At 49.4% G+C, this 26,326-nt stretch overlaps 2 protein-coding genes across 5 annotated transcripts in view; both read right to left on the reverse strand.

Moving 5' to 3' along the window:
• Positions 1-454: 454 nt before the first annotated feature.
• Positions 455-13,670, reverse strand: C6H9orf24 (chromosome 6 C9orf24 homolog). Its single transcript, XM_032635403.1, has 6 exons — positions 13,536-13,670; positions 5,999-6,137; positions 3,723-3,838; positions 2,633-2,708; positions 2,193-2,422; positions 455-956 (listed from the first exon to the last, which is right to left on the reverse strand). Exons 1-6 carry the CDS (start codon positions 13,668-13,670, stop codon positions 870-872), a joined length of 783 nt encoding a protein of 260 aa, XP_032491294.1. The 3' UTR covers positions 455-869.
• A 552-nt stretch (positions 13,671-14,222) lies between these two features.
• The window catches only part of FAM219A (family with sequence similarity 219 member A), a 55,284-nt gene continuing 43,180 nt past the window's right edge, over positions 14,223-26,326 (reverse strand). Inside the window, exons 2-6 of one of the 4 annotated variants that reach the window (XM_032635867.1) lie at positions 21,882-21,930; positions 18,786-18,888; positions 18,452-18,532; positions 17,772-17,826; positions 14,223-17,214 (exon numbers count right to left, since the gene is read on the reverse strand). In XM_032635867.1, the coding sequence (XP_032491758.1) occupies positions 17,059-17,214; positions 17,772-17,826; positions 18,452-18,532; positions 18,786-18,888; positions 21,882-21,930 (444 nt within the window). In that variant the 3' untranslated portion in view covers positions 14,223-17,058. Of the gene's footprint in view, positions 17,218-17,771; positions 17,827-18,451; positions 18,533-18,785; positions 18,889-21,830; positions 21,931-26,326 lie in introns of all 4 variants that reach the window. The other 3 variants (XM_032635864.1, XM_032635866.1, XM_032635865.1) reach the window with 3 other exon arrangements.

A 26,326-nucleotide genomic window follows, 5' to 3' on the forward strand; every position in this document is an offset into this window, starting at 1 on the left:
CCTCCTGCATGGCTAGGTGGGCCCGTTGGTTTGGGCTCTGGGATGGAAAGGAGGAGGTCATGCCTCTCATAGGGCTACTGCCATGCGTCAGGATGGCACTCAGGGCCACCCAAGGGAAGTACTGAGATGATGGAGTGGGGAGGGCTCAGGGCAAGATGACTTTGAGAAACTGTATCTCAGTTGAGGGGGCTTGGCAGAGGCCTGAGTGACTGGCTCCTCATTGCCAGATCCTGCTGGGTAAGGACACAAGAGGCAGCCTTTAGGATGAAGAATCTATTTATTGTTCAGCCCCCTTGGCCCGGCCAGCCTGGGCTCTACCGGCGGTGGTAGTCAGGATAGGTCTCAGACACAAACTCAGGGTGGACGACGTAGTTGTTTCTCTGGGGGCCACCAGTCTTCTTGAAGTGACTTGTGTCCCATCTGTGGTGAGAGATGGGTCGGCCCTTTTGGACCCTCATACGTCTGACTCCAATTCTCAATGCTAATCTTATCCCAACATTTTGTCCCGAATAATGGCCCTAGGCTCCAACACTGACCTCTTGACCTCAGGTTCTACTGTTCAATTTTTGACTCCCAATACCCGCTCCCTAACACTGACTTTTTACCCTTTAATTCAAGCCCTGAACCTAACGCCCTGATCTCTTGACTCTAAGCCCCACTGCCAACATGTAAACCCTCAATGCCACCTCCATGCCTTCTCATTTAGTTGCCAGCTTTGACTTCCCCATGGCACCATCGCCCCCTGGTGTCATCTTCCAGTCGGTGCATCGCAGCGGTCAGTTATCCCAACTAGTCCCTGGGTCCCCCGCCATGCCAAGGTTACAGCTTCTGTGTGGGTGCGCATTTGCATGTGTGAGCGCCAGATTTACCTAAGGTTCGGACAAGGGTAGTATGACGGCGGGGGAGTTATAACAGCACATTGCATTCCCGGCCGGTGCTTGCAGGGCGATACACTCCTGGAGAAGGAAGCAGTGGGCAGGAATGGGTCGGGCCTTTTGACTTCCCTCTACGCCCCAACCCAGACCAAGACTCTGAGCTGCACTTCAGGTGTCAGTCCTACTGCTCGGAGATCCTCCCTTCAGGCCTCCTGTCCCTTCAAGACCTCGAAACGTCGCCTCTGGGAAGACACCTGAAGTCCCTCTCCCCCTAAGGCCTCGTTTCTGCCGCCCAGGCTGGGCGGCGGAGAACGCTGTACTCTGGGGAGGGTTGGGGTACAGTCATTGAGGACCTGGGAGCCCCCGGATCCTCAACATGGGACAGCAATTACTCCAGCTTATCGACGAGGCGACGTTTCTGAGGCTTAGGCACTTTCTCGCTCCTCCACGCCCTTGTGAGGGATAAGACCCAGTTTTGCACAATGAATCAGTCTCTCTCAGCCTGGGGAGGGACGGGGTATCACCACGGGGTTAGGGACAGGGTTCAGGATCTCCCTCCCCCTTTCACAGCTCTCTAGACAGACGCGGACATTGGAGTTCTCCCAGGCTCAGCCAGCCTTGTCTAACGCCAAGTGCAGGGAAAAGGCCGCGTTGCAGTCTGGGCTTCTGCTGAGCGCTCGAGCTTCAGTTTCCTCCACAATAACACGCGAGGCTGTCTACCTCCAGAGGTGGTGCGGGGCTCCGAGGAGGCCAGGGCCCTTCTGGTAATGCGGTCACCACTTCCTTGCCTTCTTAGAACCCAGCGATGACCCTGCCCATTACCAACGGTGACCCGAGGCCCAGGAATAGGGGACACTGTTCTGAGGACACATGGTACTCCGCAAACTAGAACCTGCGTCTTCAGGGTCGGGTGACCAGGTAGGGGGCGAGGCCGGCGGGTGTGGGAAGGGGGAGCAAACCGGTGTGCGGAGTTTGCTCCTCAAAGAAACCCTCGGGCATAGCCTCCAGAAAACGTACAGGAGCCAGGTTGACCTTGAGGCCAGTTCAGGAGGGATAGGATCAGGAACTCGGGTATCTCCGTGCAGGTTCTCCCGCCTCAGCCGTACGTTCAGGCCGTGAGGCCCCAGGGCGGGACAGGGAGACGCCAGTAAGCGGACCGCGCGGGCTGGAGGCGGAGTGAGGTCTGGCACAGAGGCAGGTCAGAGCTAGAAGTGGTTCGGGATGGAGCGTCCGCAGCTGGGGTAGGGGGGACTCTGGGGGCGGGGCTTGCTTGGGGGCGGGGCCCGGCTACTGCGCGCGCGGCCCTGCGAACCTTGCAGTCGGCCGCTCCGTGTGCAAAAGCCGCAGGCGATGTTCGGTGCATGGTGGCCCGGCGACGCAGTAGTCCATGCCGCGCAGACAGTAGTGGCGGCCCGAGGAAGCGCTTTCATAACCCCGGAAGGGCAGGCGGCCCGGCAGCGGGTCCACACACCCGCAGCGGGGCGTGATCTCTGGCAGCGGCTGGTTCCGTGACAGCGAGTTCAGCATGTTCACCACTACCTCGCGCTCTGCGCCCGCGGGCCCCGAGCCCGGGAGACCCAGACACAGAGTCACAGGAATGGGAAGAGACAAGTTCAGAGACAGGAAGAGATGGAGACACAAACAGAGACAAGGTTACAGCCTCTCCAGGGCCCTTGGCTTCCGCCCCGTACCTCGGGTCTCCACCCCTCTGTCCTTCTGGCCTACCCATTTCCCTCCACTGTCCCACCATCCGTTACCGTAGGCGTTGAGTCGCTCCGGCTTAGGAGGGTACACCAAGGGCATTCCTCGAACTACTGTCTCCATCCCGGCCTCCTGGAAGTGGCACACACGCTGCCTCAAGCTCTGACCCGGAAGAGTTCCTCCTTTGGGGGTTCTCCCAGAACACGCAGACTAGTCCCCCAGAACACGCAGACTAGTCCCAGGCCGCGCCTTCTCCCGCCCTCCAGAAGCTCCCCTACTCTCCCACGTTGTGAGTGTTTGGGGTTGTCGCTGGGCAACGCGGTTTACTCCGCCTCCCAGGTGGTGGGGGTGGGGGAAGTGGAGCTGTAGGTGGACCAGGTCTGGACCTGCACCTCTGATATCCCTGTCTCACCGTTTGCCTCTGATTTTAACCCTTCTTTGTCTAGCTGACTCTGTGTAGCTGTGTCTTCGTGTCTCTCTAATAGGGATTTTTCAATATTGCAGTGTTGCCTGCCCATCAGAATCACTTGGGGAACTTATGAAAAATTCTGATTCTGATTCTTGAAGTTCTGATTCAGAAGGGTTCGGTCAACCTGAGGTCGGCCATCAACCTACAGTTAAGAGCCCCTACTCTTGCCTGGTATCCTTACATCTTCCCTCTTTCTTCATGCCTGGGGCCGTGGCTGGACTCCTTCCTATCTCTTTGGAAGACTCTCCTGTATCTATCTGCTCTGCCTCTGGATGGCCTTGTTCTCCCTCCTTTGTCCTTGCTCACATCACAAAGGAGGGGAGAGAGGAGCAGGTAGACTCAGCCTATCAATGACTTCTTGGCCAGACCATGTGGGAAGGCGCCAGGTGGCAAGCTTCAGGAAGGTAGCGCCTCAAGGAGTGCGCACCAGCCATGTCTCCACAGAGCCTAGCCAGAGATTGGGACCCAGAGGCCCAGCACAGCTTCACTCCTGAGCTCCCTTGTTTCCTAGAAAATATAAACCCTAGTCTCACAAATGGGAAAAGGCCTTGGAGCATTGTTGGTGGGAAAGGGATGAGAAACTAATGGTGAAATATCAGACACTGTGGTTTGGGAGGCAGATGGGGGGTGGGGGGTGGTCCCAGGCCCCAGGCATCTTTGCTGGGCACAGTAGATACCTTAGGCAGCCGAGGAAGGTATGTGGCACATTTGTTCCAGCCCGTACAGTTGTAAGGTCCCATCTTCCATGTATTATACCGGTTACCGCACAGGTGGTTTGGGTTGCATTTGTCTGCTTGATCATAGGGGTGGAGACATAAGACAGTATTACTCCTTATTCTGCCCCAGGATCTGGGACCCCTTAGATGTTTTTCCTCTGATCCCCAGCACAAAGCTGGACTCTCACTCATCTCCCTTAGGCCAGAAAAGCCCAGCCTGGCCCCATACTTGTCTTAGACACTGAGATGCAGCCTATATCCCACCTAAGACAAGCTTCTGAGTGGAGCCTGGGTCCTTTGAGCTGATCACTTTTCATCCTGGCACCACCCTCTCTGAATCAGCCAACCTGGAAACCCTGGAAACGGGCCTCCTCCCAAATCCTCCCTCTCATCTTCCACATCCAGGCTCAAAGTTTGCTTATTCTGCCTCCTTAAAATCACTTGACTCTATTCTTTCTTCCAGTCCCCCATGATATCACTCCTGTATCTCTGCAGTGCCTAAACCAGGAGACAAGAATGTCACGGTTAATAGGATGGACTCGGTAGACCGACTCCTATGTTTCAAATTTCAGCTCTGCCAGATATTAACTGTGTGTGACCTTGATCTAGTTAATTAATTTCACCTTGTCTCTGTTTCCTTAATTTTAAAATGGGGGTAATAATACTATCTACCCCATAGGGTCGTTGTGAGATTTAAATAAGTTATTATATGTAAAACATTTAGAACAATGCCTGGCACAGAGAAAACGATCATCATCATCATCACCATCACCATTATTATTATTGTTTTTATTATTGTTATTAGCCTACTGGTCTTCCTGCCTCATTCTGAAATCCTACAATCTGATCTCTACATAGAAACTGGGGCACTTACGATAAATGAGAATCTGACCAAGACAGTTCTCTACTTAAAACCCTCCAAAGCCCCACCCATCCAGTCACCTAAGTGTCCTGTAAGTTCCTCTCTGATCCACCACTCTAACAGTGTGAAAGAATACATGTGAGAGATTAGGAAAGGAGTTCTAGGGGCCCTAGAGTAAAAGCAGGTGCGTGTATGTGTGGGACAGTGTGTTGGGACTTGGAGTTCTAGGTTGGTGGGTTGGACATACTGAGTTTGAAGTGTTTGGGGCCATTCAGGTAAATTTGATCATAATCAGATAAAGGAAAGTGGAATCCTGGTAAGAGGACAAGACTAGAAATAAACACTTAGAGTTGTCAGTAATTAAAGATGTGGGTTAGATTAAACGGTCTCAGGAGAGGAATAAGGAGAGAGGAGGGTCCGATCAGCATCCCGAGGAACCCCATGTTTCCAGAATGATTAAACAAGAGACCCAGGAATTGAGGCATCAGAGAAGCTGAGGAAGGAAAGAGTTTCACAGAGGAGAGAGTGGTCAGAGTGAAATACATAGGGTAGGTCTCATGAGGAAAAGACTGAAGAGTCCCATGGATGAGGTAATTAGAACCATACAAGATCAGTTTTAATAAACATTAAACATGAGTGTAGGAGATGCAGACTCCCAATTTCAACTGAAGATTAATCATCAATTCATTCAATAAATACTTATGAAGCCTGCTGCTATTCTAGGTGGAGGGGGCACAGCTCTAAATAAAACAAGACTCTGTTCTTTTGGAATGTACAGGAAGACATAATAAACCCCTAACCAAATGAGAAAGATAATTTCTCATAAGGCATAAGGAGTGAGGAAGTAGAGACATAGACTCTATTTCCAAGAATCTTGGTTGTGAAGGGGAGGAGCGAGAGAGAATTTTTAGACAGGAGGAAATTAGAAAAGGCTTCCAGGTTGAGGGGAGAGAGATGTGGTGAGGCAGAGGGATGCAGGAGAGAAGGGAACCTGATGGAGCAGGGTCACTAAGAAGATGGGAGGAGATAGCACTGGAATACACATGGAGGAATTTATTTGGAGGAGGTTAATGCTCCCTCCCTCTCTCTAGGGATAAGGCCCAGGCCTCTTCCAATTCTTTGGCATAGACTGGGAGCTCCCAAAAGGCAGAGCCTGGATCTCCTCCTCCAGGGTCAGGGGTCAGGGTCAAGGTCAGGCCAGGTGGTTGGGAATCAAGCTGGAATGGGGGTAATTAGAGAAGAAGCCCTGGTCGAGGATGGGGATAAGGTTTGTATAGGATCAGGGTGGAGGTCAGAAGTCAAGTTGGGTTCAGGTGTAGGGTCTTTGTTGGGGTCACTGAATGGGGTCACAGTTGGGTGATGGGTGAGGCCCTACCTTCCTCTTGAGAGAGCCAGTATTTCTCAGGCAAGTAGGGGTGGCCTGGTATAGAACTCTTATAGTCCTGCACAGCACACTTGATCGTCTTCTGCTGGGCTTCAGGATCCACGTGGCGGGGCACAGTCTGAGTCAGGCCCTGGCAAGGAGAGAGGGGAGAAGATGGCTAGGTGCATGGAGACCCCAGCCTTGGTATCCAGCTGGACCTAGATTTAGGCCCTATTGAGGTTAGCCCAGGTGGGTCTCCCAACCCTCTCCCTATACCAGAGGGATCCCCAGGCCAGCCTTGGTTCCCTCTGCATAGTTCTTTTGCTTGAATCACCCTTTTCTCCTTTTCTTCCATCCAAGGCTCGGACTTGGAACCCAACATTTTCCCTCAGTCAGAGTGGTTTTCTGATGTTCTTCTCATTTCTGTTCTTTCCTTGACTGGGACCTATAAGGGCAGAGCTGGGTGTTCCTGTCCTCTTTCTTCCAGACTGTGTGCTGCCTGGGAGCAGGGCCTGGGTCTTCCCCAACAGAGCAACAGGCCCGTGGAACAACCTCAGGAAAGGCTGGCTGCCCTGGGAGCTGGCTACCTTAGGCAGGTGTTTTGGACAGGAAGGGCTCTCTGTGAATCTGGCACCTTGAAGGAGATGAAGGATGGGGCCAGAGGGGCACCTACTTTAAAATCTAATTCTCTGACTCCAACCTGACCCTAATTCTGCTGTGGCTCTCATCTTGACACCAATATTACCCTTGACCCTGACATTTACGTTGTGCTGGTCCACATCCTATCCTGATTTTTTCCCTGATCTTGGTTCAGGCTCTGGGCCCCTCTGCTTCTTGGGGTTCACCTCATCTTATCCCAACACCCCTTGTTTGGCTGGGTCTGTAGAAGCCCAGATCAAGGGCCCCCTTGTCCTCAGCTAAAGGCACATTGCCAAGTTAGTTGTGGGCCCATGTCTCTGTAGGCAGCTGGGATGAAAAGGCAGCTGGGTTACAGGGGTGGGACACCCAGCAAAGTCAGACACCAGAAAGGACTTTCTCATCATAGTGGGCAGCAAGGTGCTGGGATGATGCTGTTGCACTGCATTTCATCCCTATGATCTGAAGAGCAGAGGCTTCTCTTGGCCTGGGATGAGACCTTGCTGCTTCTAGTGCTCCTATTCCCCTGAAAACCCCTCAGCTGAGGGGCTTCTTGGATCCTCCGTGCCCAGCTGAGGTTTTGTTCTGTGGGCAGATCCTACACAGTCATACTCCATATGGGTGGAGGGGCCCCATGACTTAGCACTCCCCTGAGTTTTACATACACACAAACACATGCACGTCCAGACATACACATAGATCTGTGCGCCCAGATACACTCATAGACAGATGTACATCTATACATACACACTCAGACATGCTCACACACACACACACACACACACACACACACACACACAAATAATCATTTAGAAGAACTCACAGACTCTTCAGTGTTTCCATTCGAGGCTTTCCTCAGATGTCTGTAATCTTTGACTGTCTGCTCATGTTTATGAGTAGACTAAAAAGGCTCATTGGAGGCTTTGAGCTGTGGGTGGGCATCATTGTAGGATGCTCTGGCTAGACTATTTGTTGCAAACTCTGTCAGTATCTGTAGGTCTTTTCTCTTGGGCTCATCAGATCCCTTGGAAGAGACTCTTTCAGTCTTTGGCTTGAGAGTAGTGACCTAGCTGCCATTGTTCTGAGAACCTAGTGGAGAAGAGGGCTGCTGGGGGGTTAGCATTCAGCGTATGGAGGTTCATCTGTTTTCAGTATGGTACCCTGACCTTAACTGGAATCTCCAGTCCTGAGATCCTTGCCAAAATATAAGCCTTTTGACTTTTGCAGAGATGGGCGAGCAGTCACCCTACGGCGTGGAATAGAAGAGGGGGTTTAATTGCTTCTTAGCTTTCAAATCATTATTGTTTCAGCCTTGGTCCTGTCCCATCTTCTGTTCCAGAGAAACCTAGTATTACCAATTTCTGAGCCTTTTAAAAATTCTGCAGTTTTAAGTTGAATTATGTCTTGTGTTTCCCACTGCTGGCTTTGGATTCAGCTTTCTCAGATCTGCTGTGTCAGTTACTACTTATTTATCACACTTTCCAGCTTCTGTAATTTTGTTGTCATCGTCCTTCCTTCTCACTATTCTTGCAAATTTATGTCTTAAGTATGCATTTATTGTAGTTTTTGAGGAGTTTTAGGAAGGAGTCAAAACGTGTTCATTTTAACCCAGAGAATTACAGTTCTTTATATATTCTACATATTCCTTTGTCAGTTACATGTTGCAATTATCATCTCTCAGTTTGTGGCTTGTAACTTCATTTTCTTTTTGGTGTCTTTTGATGAACATAAGTTCTTAATTTTAACATAGTTGAATTTATTCATCTCTTATGTAGTGCTTTTGTGACTTAGGAAATCCATCCATAATCTAAGATAATGGAGATAATGTCATAATTTTTTCTAAAATTATACAATTTTACTTTCCATATTTATGCCTTAATCTGTCAGGAATTTGTTTTGGGGTTTGGTGTGAATTAGGGGATAAATTTAATTTTTATCCACATGGATAACCAGTTGTCTCATTGAGTAATCTATCTTCTCCCACAGATTTGTAATGCCACCCCAAGCCTGAAACATCTTTTCCCATAGCTTTACTTTCAGTCATCTCTGTTGTATATCGTTTCCATATATGTGTGGCTCCATTTCTGGTCTGTTTTATTCCATTAATCAATTTGTGTATCCCTACAGTAATATTATGCTTTATGAATTTCTATAGCTTGGTAATAAATATTAATATCTGACTGGGCAAGTCCCCTTCTTCTTCAGGTGTGTTTTAGCTAGTTCTTGGGCCTTCGCTCTTCTCTATAAATTTTAGAGACAGCTTGTCAAATTCTTCAAAAACTCCTGTTGAGATTTTAATCAGAATTGCATGGAATCTTTATGTTAATGACTCTTCCTATTCATGAGCATGTTATGCCTCTTCATTTAAGTATTCTTTTAAAGTATTCAAAGTTTTATAATATTATCCATACAGTTTTGCACACATTGTTAGATTTATTTCTATTTACTCTCACTCTTTGTTGCTAAAATGATATATATATTTTAAGATTATGCTTCCTAAATATGCTTTTTATCTTAAATTCATCCAACTTTCTAAATTCTCTTATTCTAATAATTTGTAGATTCTATAAACACAACTGTATCATCTGTGAATAATGACAGTTTTTGTAAAAATTCCTTTCTTATCCTTGTACCTTACATGATATTGTTTTCTAATATACAATTTACATGATATTGTTTTCTAATATTTTGGTTCTTTCTTTAAATTTTACAAGTTAAAAATTATTATAATTATTTTCTATGGACAATGTTTGTTTAAATTTATCTCATGTTTACCAGTTTCTTAGCTCACTATTCCTTCTTGCATCTCAGACCTTCCTTTTGTTATCATTTTCCTTCTCCCCAAAGTGTATCCTTTAGAAGTTCCTTTATTGTAAGTCTTTTTAAATTTTTTTATTTATTTTTATTTTTGGTTGTGTTGTGTCTTCGTTGCTGTGCGTGGGCTTTCTCTAGTTGAGGCGAGCGGGGGCTACTGTTCGTTGCGATGCACGGGCTTCTCATTGCGGTGGCTTCTCTTGTTGCGGAGCACGGACTCTAGGCGCGACGGCTTCAGCAGTTGCAGCACGTGGGCTCCGTAGTTGTGGCTCGTGGGCTGTAGAGCGCAGGCTCAGTGGTTGCGGTGCACGGGCTTAGCCGCTCAGCAGCGTGTGGGATCTTCCCAGACCAGGGCTCGAACCTGTGTCCCCTGCATTGGTAGGCAGGTTCTTAACCACTGTGCCACCAGGGAAGCCCCCTATTATATGTCTTATTGTAGTAAATATTTTAGTTTTTGTCTGTGTCTTTATCTTTCTTTTGTTCTTGAAAGACACATTGAAAATAATTTCTCTCTGCATGTTTTTAAGGTCATCTCTTAAGCTGGTGTTGTGCAGTTTCACGTGTTACCTAAGAATCTATGGATTCATTTCTCTTGTTAGTTGTTGAAAATCAAGAGCCTTTGTCTCTTCAGATAATGACTACTCTCCTTTCTGCTCTTTCCTTCTGGAACCCCGAGTAGTGTGTGGGATCTTCTCTTTCTTTCATATTGCTTAATGTTTCTTCCATATTTTCTATAGCTCTCTGTGCTGCATTCTGGGAAATTTCTTTTGCTCTGTTTTTTTTTTTCCACACTGCACAGCTTGTGGGATCTTAGTTCTCCAACGAGGGATGGAACCCGTGCCCCCTGCACTGAAAGCGTGGAGTCTTAACCACTGGACCACCAGGGAAGTCCCCCTGCTCTGTTTTTCATTTCACTGATGTTCTTAAGCTGTGTCTAATTTGCTCCTTAATCCATCCATTGAGTTTTGTTTTTGTTTTTAATTTTTTTTGAGTTTTGGTTTTAACACATATATCTTTTATTTCTAAAATTTTGTTTCTTTAAAAAATCTGTCCATTCTTTTAAAAATATAATCTCTTGTTGCATCCTCATTTTGATGAGTTCACATTTTGCTCAGAAAAATTCATAATTATTTTGTGTTCTTTAACTATTATTTCCAATATCTGACATCCTTGGAGGTTTAAGTCTGCTGTTTGTTGTTTCTGTTGACTGTCATAGGGTGGTTTGTCTCCTTACGTCTTTTATTGTGAGCTCAGATCTGACTGACCATACTCTAAGGATAACTGGAAACCTACATTGAGGATATTTTCCACCATAGAAGATATACATTCATTGTGTGTGTGTGTGTGTGTGTGTGTGTGTGTGTGTGTGTGTGTGTGTGTGTTGGGGTAGCGGGGAGGAAGGGAGCCAGAGATCACTGGACTTTCTGGTTCAGTTGCTCCATCTCTCAGCTAGCTTAAGGCTTAAACTCCTGCTTGTAGTACTAATAGTGGCGTTTGTCCTCGGGGCAATCCTGTCTTCTTAGTATACTTACTACTCATCTCCACTGACAGTCCAAAACAAAATGAAAATTAATTTTTATGCAGGACCTAGTTGTTTGGAAGCAGGAGGGCCCTTCAGAGTTTCTAGACCACCACACTGCCAGAAGCGGAAGACTTTTCCTTCATTATTAATCCCACTGCTATCTGACTTTCATTCCTCTCCAGTCGCTGACGCTGTTTAGCCAGGCGGCTAAGTGTTACTACATCCAAGAGATCCCTTTCTGTGCTGACAGCATTTGACACCGAGCTTTGTCTAATAATGCTGTCTTTGTTGGTTTCTCTATGATTTTCGTCCTATCACTGTCTCCTTTTATGGCTCTTCTTCCTTTACCTACTCCTGAAATATTGATATTCTCCAAAGTCCTATCCTTGGCCATTTTCTTACTCTTTTTTTGGCAATCTCTATGACTTCAGCTACCACCTATATGTTGATTTCAGAATTCATGTCTGTAGCCCAAACCTCTTTCCTTTGCTTCAGATAAGTATATCCAGCTACACAGCAGACATCTTTTCCTGGAAGTCCTTGAATATTTTTGTCCCCAGATGAACTCCTAATCTCTCTCTAATCTGCAATTCCAAATCTCAGTTGGTAGCACTGCCCTTCCTCCAGTTTTCCAGAGTCCAAAACCCAGAAGTCCTCTTAACCTCTCCCCTCTTCTTTATATCTAGATGGTGACCAAGGTGTGTTATCTGCTTCCTAAAAATTCCCTCCTATTGAGTTTGGAAAAGCAGGCAGACACTCTCATCTTTTGCTGGTGGGCATGTAGCTTATTATAACCCTTATCACAGCAATTTGAAGTGTATATGCAAAGTTTTTAGATTCACATATCCTTTCCCTCAACAATTTCTATCTATGAATTTATCCTAAGGGAATAGTTGATATATACAAAGAATGTACAAGAATAATTATACTAGCAAAATTTTATAAATAATCTAAATTTCTGATAATATAAGATTCCTCAACCATATTTTGGTACATTCATAAAATAAAATACTATAGTCATTAAAATTACATTATAGAATATTTTTGACACAGGAAAATGTACTTGATATATGGTTTTGTGAAAAAAGCAAGATTCAAAATATTAGTATACAATATGACACCACCTTCATAAAAAAATATTTGCTTCCTGAAAAGGCATATAATAATAAATTAACGGTAGTTATTTTGGGTAGTGAGAATTATTGGCCGTTTTCTTTGTGCTTCTCTGAGTGATCCCCACTTTCTGATTGAGCATATATTTATTTTGTAATTATAAAAATTATTTTAAAAAGACTCTCCTATTCAACAGTAGGAGAGTACTATTGAGAGTATAACAATAGTCTCCTATTCAAAAATACTCTCCTATTTTTCACTGCTACAGTCTCTCCTTATCTCCCACCTATATCCTCTTCCCTCATCCTTCACCACCTCACTGGGCTTTCTGCCCTCAACTCCAGCCCCTTCAATCTCCTGCCACAGTGGCCAGAGTGTGTCCCTCACAATCCAAGCATGACACTCCCAGGCTCAAAAGGCTGGACCATTATGACCACATTTCTCAACACAACCTGAAGCCCTTCATGGTCTGCAGGCTTCTCTCTTACCATAGGGCTGGCCTCTCCCTCTGCTCCAGTTCTCAGTTCCTGGTGGGTCCCTGCCCCTGGGCTGCCCTGTCTCACATTCCTCTTCTGCTCGAGTGTCCTTCTTCTGGATCTCTTAGCAGACCTGCCCTTCAAGTCCCAGGAGTGGCTTTCTGGCTGTTATACCAGCACAAGCCTCTGCTGGTGCATGTTCCACACTGGGCAGTCCTACTTTGTTCACTTTTTGCCGAGAGATCCTCAAAGGCATGGCTTGGCCCTTCACTGTAACCACATTGTCCCTGACACATGTAAATACTCAGCAAAGTTTTGTTGGGTGGTACACACAGATAAACTCCCTTGGGCAGAGTCACAATTAGACTTACAGATCTCTCCATTTTGTGAAAGCCGCAAAGCCCCACTTGGCCACCTGTCTTCAAGTACAGACACAGGAGACTGTAATAAGCATGCATAAAAACATTCCTGTAGGCAGAGCCCACAGGCAGCCTCAGGGCCTTTGCACTTTCTGATCACTCTGCCTGGAACCCTATTCTTTCAGTTCTTCACATGGCTATTTCTCACTCACCTTTCCAGTCTCAGCTCAATGTCACCTTGAAAGAGAGAACCCTCTTTCATTACTTCTATTTAAGTAGCTCTCCCTGGTTACTTTCCATTTCCAGTACCCGATTTATGTACAATTTGGGACAATCTACAAAACTCTTATTTATTTCTTGATTATCACCTATCTCTCCCCATCTCCTACCCTGGTGGAGTAGGAGGTCATCATGAGGGCAGGATCTCGTACTACTTTATATATATCATGATAAATTCCATGCCTAAGCAAATGAATCACACACACACACACACACACACACACACACACACAAAGCTACAATAATTACAAACACATAATGACAACCACACACTGTCAGTGATCCAGATGCCCACAGCTGTACACTCTGGGCTGCCTGCCCCCCAACCCCCGCCCCAGCTCGCTACTTACCGGAGTCACAAACCTGTTGGCTTCCCAGGCCCACAGAGGTGGGTCCTTATAGCCCTCCTTGATGGAGGTAGGATCCCTGTAGGAGTCACTGTAGGTGCTGATGGGGGTCTTAGTCTTATGGGAAAAGAGGAACATAGTGGGGTCTAGGGGATGCCGTGGTGGGCTCTACCTACCAGGGGCTCCTGCAATACATCAGTGACCACCCAATCCCCTTTCCCAGACAGCTCGGCAGGTGCCCCAGCTGCTGCGACCCCCCTCCTGTGGAGGACCTCTCAGCTTCCCTCCCTCACAGCCTTCTTGCTCCTACCCCACCCTGATTCCCTCTCTAGGATGGGCAATGCCCATTATGATATCACCTGGCTCAGCCCCATCCCTGGAGAGGTGAAGAGGTCTGATTTCCTCCCTACCCCAGTCTCTTCCTGCCTCAAGCCTCTCAAAACAGCCCAATTTCCAAGAGTTCACAAGGTCCCTGGAGATCTTCTAGGCGAAGCTTCTCACTGTGATGAAGAGAAACAGAGATTCTGAGGGGTCAAGTGAGTCATCCAGAGCCGTTGCAGCTGGTCGGTGGCAGGCCTAGCCTGGGAACCCACAGGTGGAGGTAGGATGAAATGCGCGTTCAGAGGATCGGTCCTCTGCCCTTCCCGGCCCATCTGCCCCTTGCCCGCACCCCAGGTAGGGAGCTGAGGCTGGCTTGTTTGATGCTTTTAATATCATTATTTGTGTTACACGATACACAACCAAGGATGATGGTCAATACTGCGATGGAAATGTTAAAAAAAATTTTATACACGGCTCATGTCTTCCACACACCTTCCTGGAAATAAATTAGTGAGCACGGAGAAACGGCTGGCTGGCAGCCAGAGCTGAGGGTAGAGGGAGTGTTAAGGCAGTATCTACAAGGGGCAAGGGTGGCAGGGGGCAAACTAAGGCCTCGATTCCTCCCCTCCAACCTCCCTCACAGGGAAGGAGGGAACCATGCACTTTCCCTAGACCCAGAAAGTGCTGGCTGCCAGCTTCGTACTTCTCTCCGCTACACTCGCTACACTGCCTCAGGTAGAAGCCCTTGCCTGCCAGGGAAATAGGTATATCTTGTGGGGAGGGAGCCTTTCCCTTATTCCTCAGGGCCAGAGAGGTTGAGCAGTGGGCCAGAGTCACACAGCATGTCAGCAGCAAAGGCAGCAGTCTAAGTGAGCCTTGGCGGGGGCCCTGCCTGGAAAAGAGGAGGTACCCGTGTTCTCGAAGGGTGAGTCAAGGAGGGGGGGGGTGGTGGTGGTAGTAGTAGTAGGAAGCTTGGTTTTGGGGCCCAGATGACGGGGGGTGGGTATGCTGACCGGGGCGGGTGCGGGGGGGAGAAACAGGCTCAGGTGGGGGCCAGTATGGGCCGTGTGAGTCCTGCAGGTGTCTTCTCCGTCCTTGCCTCCCTTTGGCATTTTCTCATCATCTAACCGGGGTCCCTGCACTGGAGGAGTTAGGCGTGGGTTGGAGGAGTTGAGGGTGGAGAGCTGCACCTTAGCACTCAGGAGCTGGCAGTCCCTGGGTGTGGTGCAGGGAGAGGTGCTACCCCTCCTAAGCCAGCAGCCTTACTCTCTCTTCTCACTGCCCTTGCCCCCTCCCAACTCCCACCTCCCAGGACTGGCAGCCAGGAACTGGGCTGTGTGTGTGTCCTGTGCACGTTGGCACCATGTGAGTGGTATATATTAGAGTGGATTGGCCAGCACATGGGGGAGGTCAGCATGGAGGAGTGGCCCTGGGATACGGGGTTTGTGCGGCATAGACCTGACCAGGCGTGGGCTATCTGTGCTTTTGCTTTCCTTCGCACGGGGCAGATCTATACTGCCCCGGCCCAGGGGAGGGCCTTGGTCACCTTCTCCCTCTTGATTTTCATCCTCAGCTTTTCTAGCCACCACCCCCACCCCTGCCACCACTGAGAAACAGCAGCAGAAGCAGTAGTACATACATTCTGACTCTCAGACACCCACACAGCTACACACACCATAGATACTCACATACATGTGCACATCCACAGACACACACAGACACACACTCACACATTTCCCAAAAGATCCGATTGTACTCAGGCATTACACAGGTCCCACAGGAACTTCCCCCTCTCTTTTCCACCATAGGAGGAAGCAATGAATGATGTGCAATGCAGGAAGCCACCAGATGTACTCAAAAGACAACACAGAGACCTCCTTATCCACCTCCACAGAAATTCCTATGAAGAAATTCCTTCAGGTTTGGAAGAACCTTAAAAATAATTTCAGATGCTGCTCATTGTACAGTGGAGGGAACTGAAAGCCAGAGAATATAAATGGCTTGTTGGAGGTAACGGGGAGAGTGCCAGAGCCTTCTGACCGCCAGCCCACTGCACTGCTGGGCAGCCTCTCACACTGTTAACAGGCCACACAGTCACTTCCCCGCCGCGGACGCCACAGACATCTGGAGACACAGGCCCAATGCAGAGATGTAGACACACGCCCTCACAGCCCCAGGCACACACACGTTCTGCCAAGCTGTCCCTGCCATACACATGCAGCCACTGTATTCTCTTAGGCTTGCTTCCTTGAAGATTCTTCCTGGGAAGCAGCCTCTGGGATCTTGGGCTAGAGTGAGACCGGAATGGGGCATTCGAGGCCAGCCTTAACTCCTGCTTCCAGCCAGGGACAGAGACCAATGAATGGAACAGAAGTGTAAGTGTGTGTGTGTGTGTGTGTGTGTGTGTGTGTGTGTGTGTGTGTGTGTGTGTTGGGTGGGGGGATGAGGCAGGGTACAGAGAGACAGATGCATTAGTTAGGGGCAGGTGAGGGCAGATCATACCACCCTAAACTCTGGCTGTCTGTAACGCCCACCTCACCCTCCACACAATCCAGAGAGCAAGGAAGGGGGTGAATGAGGCAAAGAGGAGAAAGAAGGCAGTGATCCCCAAGGGTGGGGGACAATATCCCACTGGGCAGCTTTATCAGGCTTCCCATCTAGAGATGAGGGTAGAAACGCAGATGGTACGTGGGCCAGCAGGGGGGCATGTGGAGGCGGCTCTAAGGGGCTGCGCCCTGCCCCTACTGCCCTGGGCCTTTCTCCTTCCCAGCCCCTTTCCTTGGCTGGTGCTGGGGGATTCATGGCTTCACGTGGGTGGGTCCAAACCCCTGGCTTTGTGATCCCTCCCCCACTCATTACTGTTGGCCTCCCTGCAGTCCAGTCACCCCTTTCCTCTACTGGGCTGCAGCTTTGGGGAGGGGGCAGGATGCTGGGCGAGGTCCCCCAAGTAACTGAACAAACCGCCCCCTCCCCTCCTCAGCACTCCCGGGGGTGGAGAGAGACCCGGTTTTGGTTTCTCCGGCTCCATGAACACACAGAGGTACACGTCCTACCATAGGAGGAAGCAATGACTGTTACGAGGTTGGCGGCTGTAGGGTGTGCGGGGGCCGGGGGCAGGTGGACGAGCTGGGGAGGGGTTGGCCCCTGCCTGGTCCAACCTGGCCCCCGGCGGCCCCACCCCGGCCGGCCGCAGCGGCCCCGCCAGCTACTGAATGTGGCAGGCGGTGGAGGACGTGGCCTGGCAGCACATGCAGGTGGGGTTCACAGACTTGGGGGGGATGAGGTCCAGGTCCTCATCGTCGGGGATCTCGTCTAACCGGTAGCCGTCCTTCAGCAGCTGGATGTTCAAATCTTGGTTGATCTGCTGTAGGCAAAGGGGAGGGAGGTCAGGCTCGGGACCATCTGGAGGCACCACGCAGGGCTGGGGCCACATGCCCAGGCCATCGGCGCCCAACCTGTTGCATCCTAGGTCTCTCCAAAACCCCAGGCTTTGCACCTCCTCGGCCCCAGCCTCAGTTCTGGCCTCCCTTACAAGCACGTCCCCCTGGGGCCCCACCCCGCTACACACCACACCCCATTCTAAGGGCAACTTCCCACCTTAGGTCCTGCCTCTATTCGGGCCCTGCCCTCATTTCAGGCCCACTCCCGTAAGGTGTCATCTAGGTAAGGGCCCTGTTCCTGTTCCAACCCAGGTCCAAGCCCCATCCCTAACCCTGGGCTCCTGGCACTAGAGGCGGAGTCCAAGGCCTCACCTTTCTTTCCGGCCATATCTTATCCCAGGCCCCAACCCCCCCGCATGGGCTCCGCCTAGCTTTGCCCACTGCTCCTCTCAGGGTGTGATTTGGCGTTGGCCCCACCCCTTCTCTTGGAGGTGGGCCTGCTTACGTGTGTTTAGGACGGGAAGGAATGGGGCCTCACCTCAGCAGAGGAGTAGCCAGAGGAGGAATATCTGGACATGTCAAAGTCATCATCACTGGCCGCAGGGGAAAGAAGACAGAGAGGAAGTAACTCCCAGATATTAAATAGAAAACTCTCGTTACCTCCCCCCGCCGCCATCAGTCAACACCTCAGCCCTCCCTGACACTTCCAAATAAACAGCACGGTCTCAGTGAAAACGGTGCTTGCTGTGCGAATGCAGTTTCAAGACAGGTTCCCTAGCTCCACCCTTCTAAATTAATTGCCCCCCTTAGCCTCCTAAATCCCCCAGAGCCCTCCCTCCTTTTTTTTCTAGGCTCAAATTACCCTGGTTTGTTGGGTTTTCCCAAAGTCCAGATCTAGCCAGGTATGTTTCCAGCAGTAGGGCGCCTTCCTCAGAGGGGGCAGGGTGCCATGCAAGGCATCAGGGCCCATTTTAGGGGCAGCCATTGGATCAGCTGTCCCAGGACAGCAGCAGATTGCATAGCTGCCTTTTCCTCTCTCTGCTCTCTCCCACCTCCAGGTAAAAAGTTCCATTCCTTGCGGGGGTTCACAATTGGAGAGCTCCCGGCTGAGGAACACCCCAATTCCAACAATATAGCAAGTACGTCCTGTACAGCCCACTTGTGTGTTTGCACAGGCTGCTGTGGCTTGCCCGGCTGCCCCAATGTCTCTGTACACACCTGTCCGTGTCAAGGGCTACCAGTGGCTTCTCGTCTGGGCTCTGGTCAAGCGAGGAGTAGCCTTTATTGGGGACGACCAGCCTGGGTGGAGAATTGTGGGGACTGGATTGGCAACTGAAGCACACAAGCCTGGCAAGGAACTGGGTTAGGCTGTGCCGACCACCTCCCTCACCCTACGCCACCCTCGCCACCTTGGATCCTGGGAGGCCCTCTCCTCTCAGAGAGGAGCTGGGCCTGAGGAGGGAGGGAAGACGGGAGGCTCAGAACCAGCAGAGATAGGTGCTGGCTGGCAGGGCCCTGGTAGGGTGGAGCGGGGTGGGGGTGGGGCCTCTACCTTGTCCGGGCCATGACATTGTTCTTCTTGGGTTGCTGGTTGACGGGGCTCCCCATGCTACCATTCTTCAGGGAGCCCTTCCGGGCCAGCTCCCGCTGCTTCTCTACAGGGGAACACGGGAAGGAAGCTGTGTCCTGCCCCCAGGGGCACCCTGCCTTACTGTTCGGGGCAGCCTGGGCTGGGCCTCCATGGTGAAACCCCTTGCTTCTCTAAGAACTGAGGCAGGGATCCAACTCCAGGCCCTGCTGCTCGGGAGAGACAGTACTTGGCTCTGCACAACCTAAGGCAGATAGTGAGGGGGCAACATGAGGAGGCTGACCCCTGTCTTCCAGGAGCTGTACTCCCAAGTTGGGCAGCTAGTGTGTGCTTGATTCCAGAGAAAGGTTGGAGCAGGAAACATAGAGCAGAAGGATGGCAGGGCTTCCTGCAGGTGACACCTTGAGATGGAGAGAGGAGGGCATTCTAGTAAGGAGGGAGAGTGTACAGAAAAATGCACTTAGAAGTTGAGTGTAATAAGTGTGGATGTGGATGGGATGGAGGGGTGAAGATGGAGGGAGGTCACTCTAGAAAAGTAGGATACATTTATTCAGTCGTTTATTTATTCAGCAAACATCTGTGTCACCAGTCATGTCTCAGGTCCTGTGCTAAGCGGCTGGGGGCTCCCTCTGATTACAGACTCAGAGCATGAAGGCCTTGAATGCCAAACAGATGAGTTAGGGATTAATGCAGAAGGAAAAGAAGCCACTGAAGGTTGTAGAGTGGGAGGGGCAGATGGGGCTGGCAGGGTAAGGGGCAGGAGGCTGGGGGAGCCCCTCTGCCTAGACTACTTCTGACTCCTCTGTCAGCCTCTGAATTCTCTGAGGCTCCATAGCCTACCAGATTCATGGGACTGGCAACCAGGTGACCCATTGCCTCATGTGTGGCCCTGTTACCAGTAGCCAGTTGCTGCCTGGGCCCTAGAGGAGGCCTGGCTACCCATTCCTCCTTGTCATTTCAGCCCCGATGTAGGAAAAAGGACTGCCAGGGGAAAGCTCTCATAAAATAACCACAAGCTCCAGAGAGGAAGGATGGGATGGGCATTTCCAGCTACTGTGACTCTGGAATTTCCTCGACCTCCATGTCTCCGTGTCTCTCATCTCCCAGTCTCTAACCCTTTTTCTTTGCCACTGCTCACCTAACTCCCTCAAACCTGCCTCCACCTCCTTTCCAGCAGGCAGCACCTGCCATTACCACCCCAAGCCTCTAGGGGGTGCAATTCGCCTTAAAGTTCCTGGTGGGGATTTTCCTCAGTGCAACTGGAACGAGGTTGTGAATTTTCTAGAGGAGCTTTGGTGGTAATGTAATGGGCAAGACAAAAGAGTGTCATTTTATTTTATTTATTTCATTTTATTTTATTTCTTAAGTGTTATTTTAAAAGCATGTTGGAATTGTTTGAAACAAAAAATGCTAACAATAAACTGGGAAAACAAAACTACAGACTACTATGCAACTATTTAAAAGAATGAAGTCATTCTCTATATACTGATATTGGAAGGGGCTCTAAGACATTAAGTGGAAAACAAAAACAAAAACGAAAAAAGTTTCAGAAAATATGTACAGTATGATACCACTTGTGTTAAAATAAAAAATAAAATGAAAAAACTAAAAAACGCTTGGAATGATGATCTCTGGGGAGGAGAATATGACGGGCGAGAGTAAAGGAGAAGTTATACTTGTTAAAATATTTGTATTGTTAAACAATAATAAGCAAATAAAACTGGCTGCTCAAAAACAGTTTGAGTTTGGTGTCCTGGGACAATGAACAAATTCCACTGAGAGGACTGCTCTCTTGTTTAGAAAAACAGCCTGAGGGGCTCCCCGGATTTGGTCTGGAAGGAGAAAAACAAGGTTAACAAAAAGCTGAATAACATAACAGGACTCTGTGAAAAGGAGTCCTGGCAGCTGCAGAGGGAGAATGTTTTAGAACAGATAGGAAAGGGTTCTCAGGACTAAGGAGGGGTCCAGTATTTGATGGGCAGCTGGAGCCTGAGGAGAAAGATGGGCAGGAGGGTGGCAGGGATGGCAGAGAAGTTTGGAAGGATAGTGACAGCCTGTATTTAATTGTTAACTCTTTCCTGGATGCACTATGTTATAACTTCTCTTCGTGAAAACAAATTTTTATTTTTTTATTTTTATATTTATTTATTTTTGGCCACACCTTGTGGCTTGCGGGATCTTAGTTCCCTGACCAGGGATCAAACCCAGGCCCTCGGCAGTGGAAGCACGGAGTTCTAACCACTGGACCGCTAGGGAATTCCCGAAGGCAAATTATTAATTACAAGCCTGTTTATGCATGGCAGACTTGGGTGAGTGAAACTGGTCCCTGAAGGGAGAGACGCAGTATTCGGCGTAGGGTGAAGTGATAGCAGCAGCTGCAGGAGCTCTGGGCCATGGTTGGGAGACGTGTGACTTCAAAGGAGCGGGCTGTAGCATAAACTGACTTTGGAGTGGACGTAAGATAAACCCCCAAGGGAAAGGTGACCCTGGAAAGTGGGGGAGAGATTTGGGTTTATTAAGAAACTATGGGAAAGCTCCCCCAAACAGGAGCCGATGAGATCCTGAGATCTCCAGATAGGCTGACATAGGAATGGGGAGAGGGGCTCAGCTTCTAGGTTTTGGGAGCCTCATTCCTTTCTACCCCTCAGACACAGCAACCGACACCCCACCTCTAAGGCAGCTTCCTCTTAGCCTGGTCCAGTGTTTGATGGGACTGCCAACCCACTCTCTGGGGTTCCATGCTTTTACCCTTGCAGCTATCCCCTGGAATACCTGGAGCCTTCTTGGCCTCAGAGATGCCTCTAGAGTTCTGGGCTCCTGTAGAGAACTGTAATTTCCCTCTTGGCCTTGCAGGAGATAAGGTGCCTGGCGGTGCCAATGACTTGGTGGCTGGAGTCTTGGAATCAGCTAGCTTGAGTTGGTTTATTTGTGGCACCTCATTGTAGACCCAGCCCAGAGCACCTTGTCTGTCCACTCCCCACATATCCCTCACCCCCCAGACACACTCACCCAGCTTCACTTGGAGCGGGGATGGTTTGTAATTCATGGCTACTGACTCACCCTCCCGGGCGTCACAGTCTCCGTCTGAGATGGAGGCGGCGGCTGGGTCCTGGGGGAGAAAGCAGAGAGATAGGGAGCTGTTAAGAAGTGAACACAGTGGGCTGCTCTCACCTGTCCTCTGGAGGTATTTTTCCCTGGCAGCAGGCAGGGTATTCAGGGAGGGAGGGACAGACCCATCTACCACGGGAGGAAGACACTGAGCTGGGTGGAAGAGCTACTTACACCCACCTGGGTGTCTATCTTTTAAGTCCTGTGTGATCCACCTCCCCCAGGAAGCCTACCGCAATTCCTTAAACCCAAAGGACCACCTTCTCCAACCTCCCATACTCGTTGCCCTGTTCCTCAGGGCCCTTCCTATGTACTTGTTTGGAAAGGTCTTTCTAGATTCCTGTGAATTTAAGTCTGCATTAGGTCAGGGTAAGTGCTCCCTGAGACAGGCCTTCTCCCTCTGTTTCCCCTAGCACTGAACGATCCCTTCACAGGATCCAGAGAACTGACTGTCCAAGCCAGGCTAGACTTCAAGGCTGCAGCCACAGCAGTTCTAATGAGGACTTCTCCATTTCACAGATGAGTGCTAAAGAGTGTCTCCTGCGAGAACCTAAATGGTTGGCTGGGAAAGGTAGGTGAGAAGACAAATAATGACAAATCAGCTGGTGGCCAGTTAGTCCTGTGTTGCCCACACAGGGCTTGACGCTACAGATGACAAGGAAGGTAGGAAAGCATGCATCCTGTGCGTCGTCCAGGGTCTGCAACTGTTTCGATCTCCCTCACTGCCCTCCTTACTGACTTCTTCCCATTGCGATGGGCGCCGTGCTGCCCAGAGTCCTACTCTAGCCTCACTATTCCCTCCCAAACACCCCAAATCTCTGCTACAAGATCCAGGGCCTTGGCCCACCCTGCCTCAGTCAGTTGGAAGGGGCTGGAGCCATTCACATTCTCCCTGAGAAACTAATGACCAACCATCGATACAGGTGCTGCCACCCTAACCATCTGCCTAGGGTCACAGAGTGGTATGCCTAAGGTCTAAGGATTGCAGAGAGGATCCAGGGCTGTGCCTGCTCTGCCTCTGGGGACCAGGGAGCGCAGACAGATAGGCAGGCAGAATGCTCCAGGCCCAGGGATCTGAGTGGCTTCTGGTGACCCGTCAAGGGAAGGGTATATAGCCATTAGGGTGATTTCTGTTCCCTTTAGAATGAAGCAGTGGGGATGAAAACACGCTTGTCACTAAGGGAAAAGGGAAAAGTCTAGAATGTTTGGGAGGGAAATCCTGGCCTTGTCTATGTTTCCTTAGGCCATTCAGAGTGCAAGGCCCAGGGTGGGCTGTGTTGCCATAGTGGTTTGTGAGTTCCCGAGGGCAGAACCTGGGCCTGTGTCCTTGATTTCCATCCTTAGCTGTCCTTGAGGGGGATGGGACAGGAAGGCAGAACAGGTGTGAGGGGGGGCGGGGAGCTGCAGTGCCTGCATCCCAGGCAACTTCCCATGCCACAGTCTTTCCAAGTCCCTCATCCTCTGCCTCCCTGGCTCAGCTCCTTCTTGGGACACTGATTACTGGCAGCATCTATCCCCTGCAGCCCTGGAGCAGGAGGCCTCTAGTGGCCTTTACATGCCTCTCTGTGGCCAAAACAGCCTCGCAAGTGCTGCCTGTAGGGAACGTGGAGACCTGACGGCTGAGCTCTAGGCTGCAGGGAAGGCTCACTCCCAAAGCAGCCTGAGGGCGGGCTTCTCAAAGGGTAAAACCCATAAAACGTGCCTGTGGAGCCCTACCAGGGAAGCAGTGGCAGATTTCCAATTTCCTCTACTTTTTCTGTAGCATTTGTCACATGTCACACATACCACATCCATCTGGAAATGGTTTTCTCCGCTAGCTTCCAGGACACTATGCCCCTTGGTTCATCTTGCCTCTTTGACCATCATCCCTGCCTCCTCCAACAGCTAACTTTAAGAACTTAGGCTCTCAGGCATTTGGGGCTAACTTTCCCTCCTCAGTGCAGATGAGTTCATCAGGCTGGAAGTACTAGGTAGCAATACTGGAGGGAGGTGGTGCAGGAAGGATGAGGGGCTGGGAAGCTGTTGAGCAACTCTGGTCACAGGGACCCACGTGTGGTCCCTGCGGCTACTGGGCAGGTCCTAGTGGCATTTGGTCCTTGAGTGAAACTGCCAGTCCCTTTGGGTCAAGAGCCAGGGTGCAAAGCCCTAGACTGAGAGGTCCCATGCAAACTCATCATTCAGCATCTCCCCGTCATTGTCCATGATAGAAGGCCATCTTAGTGGCAGGAACAAAGATCTCTGGCACTGTGCCTGCAAACTCAAGCCTTTACTATGGGCTTCCTGTATGTCTTTCCTGAGACATACAGCCAATGCACCATGACCATCACATGGAAATGTAATCAGGGAGATTAAATGTGAAATATTCACGAATATAAGTATCAGAGAGGAATCCAGGCAGGAGGAAGCATCTGGCTCCAAGAAATCAGGGAGAATTTAAAATGCCCCAAAGGACAGCTGACAGGAGTTAGCTAGATCCAGGAACTAGAGTGGCGATTACCAAGATTGTTAATAAACACTCAGCAGAGACAGACATTGAGATGCATCTCTAACAGCAACCTATGTTTCTACAACCCTGCATACAAATTCTCCAAAGACTACAGAGATGATTAATAGCTCAATCTCACTGTTTCTGGGACAGAATATATAGGCTAATGGCCAATGTACAACTAGAGTATGTATAACTAGAGTATGGCCAGTATAACTAGAGGAAGGAAAAGTGCCAGAAGAATCTTTAAGAGTTAGTCTGGTCCAGTGCTTTTCATTCAACTGTGTTTCCTGAACCCTGTGCCTTGGGCAGGGCTGAGTGAGAGAGGAAAGTAATAAGAGGGGATCTGGCTTGCCTTCAACCAGAATAGATCTGTTTTGATTTCATTTACATATCAGCCTTTCTGCAAGATTTTGGTTGAAGAAAGGTTTTATTGCTTTTTTAAAAAGGGTGGGGGAGGGGTTTAAAACACATTGATTTAGTCAAATCTTTTAAAAATGCTTTACTATAGAACTTATTAAATTTACAGGAAAACAGAGAAAACAATACAGGGAGACCAGTTTAGACTATTCTTTTAAAAAATCCTGGGGACTTCCCTGGTGATCCAGTGGATAAGACTCTGCTCTCCCAATGCAGGGAGCCCGGGTTCGATCCCTGGTCAGGGAACTAGATCCTGCAATGCATGCTACAACTAAGAGTCCGCATGCTGCAACTAAGAGTCCACATGTTGCAACTAAGAAGTCCGCATGCTGCAACTAAAGATCTCTCATGCCGCAACAAAGATCCCGCATGCCAAAACTAAGACTTGGTGCAGCCTAGATAAATGTTTTTAAAAAGTTAAAAATCCTCTAAAATTAAAAAAAAAAAAAGATCCCTCTTTAAAAAAGAAAATCCTGGCTCCTCCGTTTACTAGCTGTGTGATCTGGGATTTAGTTTCCTCATCTGTAGAGTGGGACTAATACTAATACCTATGTCAAAGGTTTCTGTGAGGATAAAGTGATACTACGTAATCTAGAGCTTAATATGTAAGCATTTAGAATAGTAGTTAGTATACTACATACTGAGCACTACATTTGTGCTAGCTATAAAGTTTTTATTAGTACAGGCTCCGTGGGACCCACACAATCATGAACAATGTGCCCTGGCAGTGACTGATCCACAGCAGCAGCCCTGGCACCACACATGTTGGGGCCTGGCTTATGTGCGAAGGTGTCTGTGGAATAGATGCTCCCTCCACAGGGTGAAGAGGGGCCTGATCAGGGGGCATTCTGTCTTCTCTCTCGCCTCACTTCATTATGCTGCATTTCTCTCACTTATTTAACAGTGGTAGGCCTGGGGCTCATAAAGATAAACAGAAATAGGCCCATCCTTGAGGAACTCCCAGTAATTATCAGTAAATGTAACAAGGGCCATAAAAGTAGAAGGAAAGGAACAAAGAAGTCAGAGAAAACTTCACAGAGGAAGACACTTGAAAAGATCTCAAAACATCAGTTCACCAGTTAGCTTAAGAGGAAGGAGGAAGGATGTTCAGGGAACATCTGCAAAGGCTCAGAAGCCTGAAACTAGCATTGCATATTCAAGGAACAGTATTTTGCTATAGTTGAAATCTAGAAGGCATGATGAAAAGTGGCAGGAAATAAAGTTGTGGGGCCAGGAGGGCTCAGACTGCGGGAGAGGATGGGTCTTGATTTTGTTCTTTACTCAGAATATGATGGGGAGGGCTTCCCTGGTGGCTCAGTGGTTGAGAGTCCGCCTGCCGATGCAGGGGACACGGGTTCGTGCCCCGGTCCGGGAAGATCCCACATGTTGTGGAGTGGCTGGGTCCGTGAGCCATGGCTGCTGAGCCTGCGCGTCTGGAGCCTGTGCTCCACAGTGGGAGGGGCCACAACAGTGAGAGGCCCGCGTACAGCAA

This window comes from Phocoena sinus, chromosome 6, assembly GCF_008692025.1.
Source record: "Phocoena sinus isolate mPhoSin1 chromosome 6, mPhoSin1.pri, whole genome shotgun sequence".
Lineage (NCBI taxonomy): Eukaryota > Metazoa > Chordata > Mammalia > Artiodactyla > Phocoenidae > Phocoena > Phocoena sinus.

What these genes read in the sequence shown, in the direction of transcription:
- C6H9orf24 (XM_032635403.1), bottom strand. Translation starts at nt 13,670, where the DNA reads ATGTTCCTCTTTTCCCATAAGACTAAGACCCCCATCAGCACCTACAGT. An exon ending in GGAGCGACTCAACGCCTACG is followed by an intron (nt 2,423 to 2,632) that starts GTAACGGATGGT and finishes CCGCGGGCGCAG; the next exon opens with AGCGCGAGGTAGTGGTGAAC. An exon ending in TGCACACGGAGCGGCCGACT is followed by an intron (nt 957 to 2,192) that starts GCAAGGTTCGCA and finishes TTCCTTCTCCAG; the next exon opens with GAGTGTATCGCCCTGCAAGC.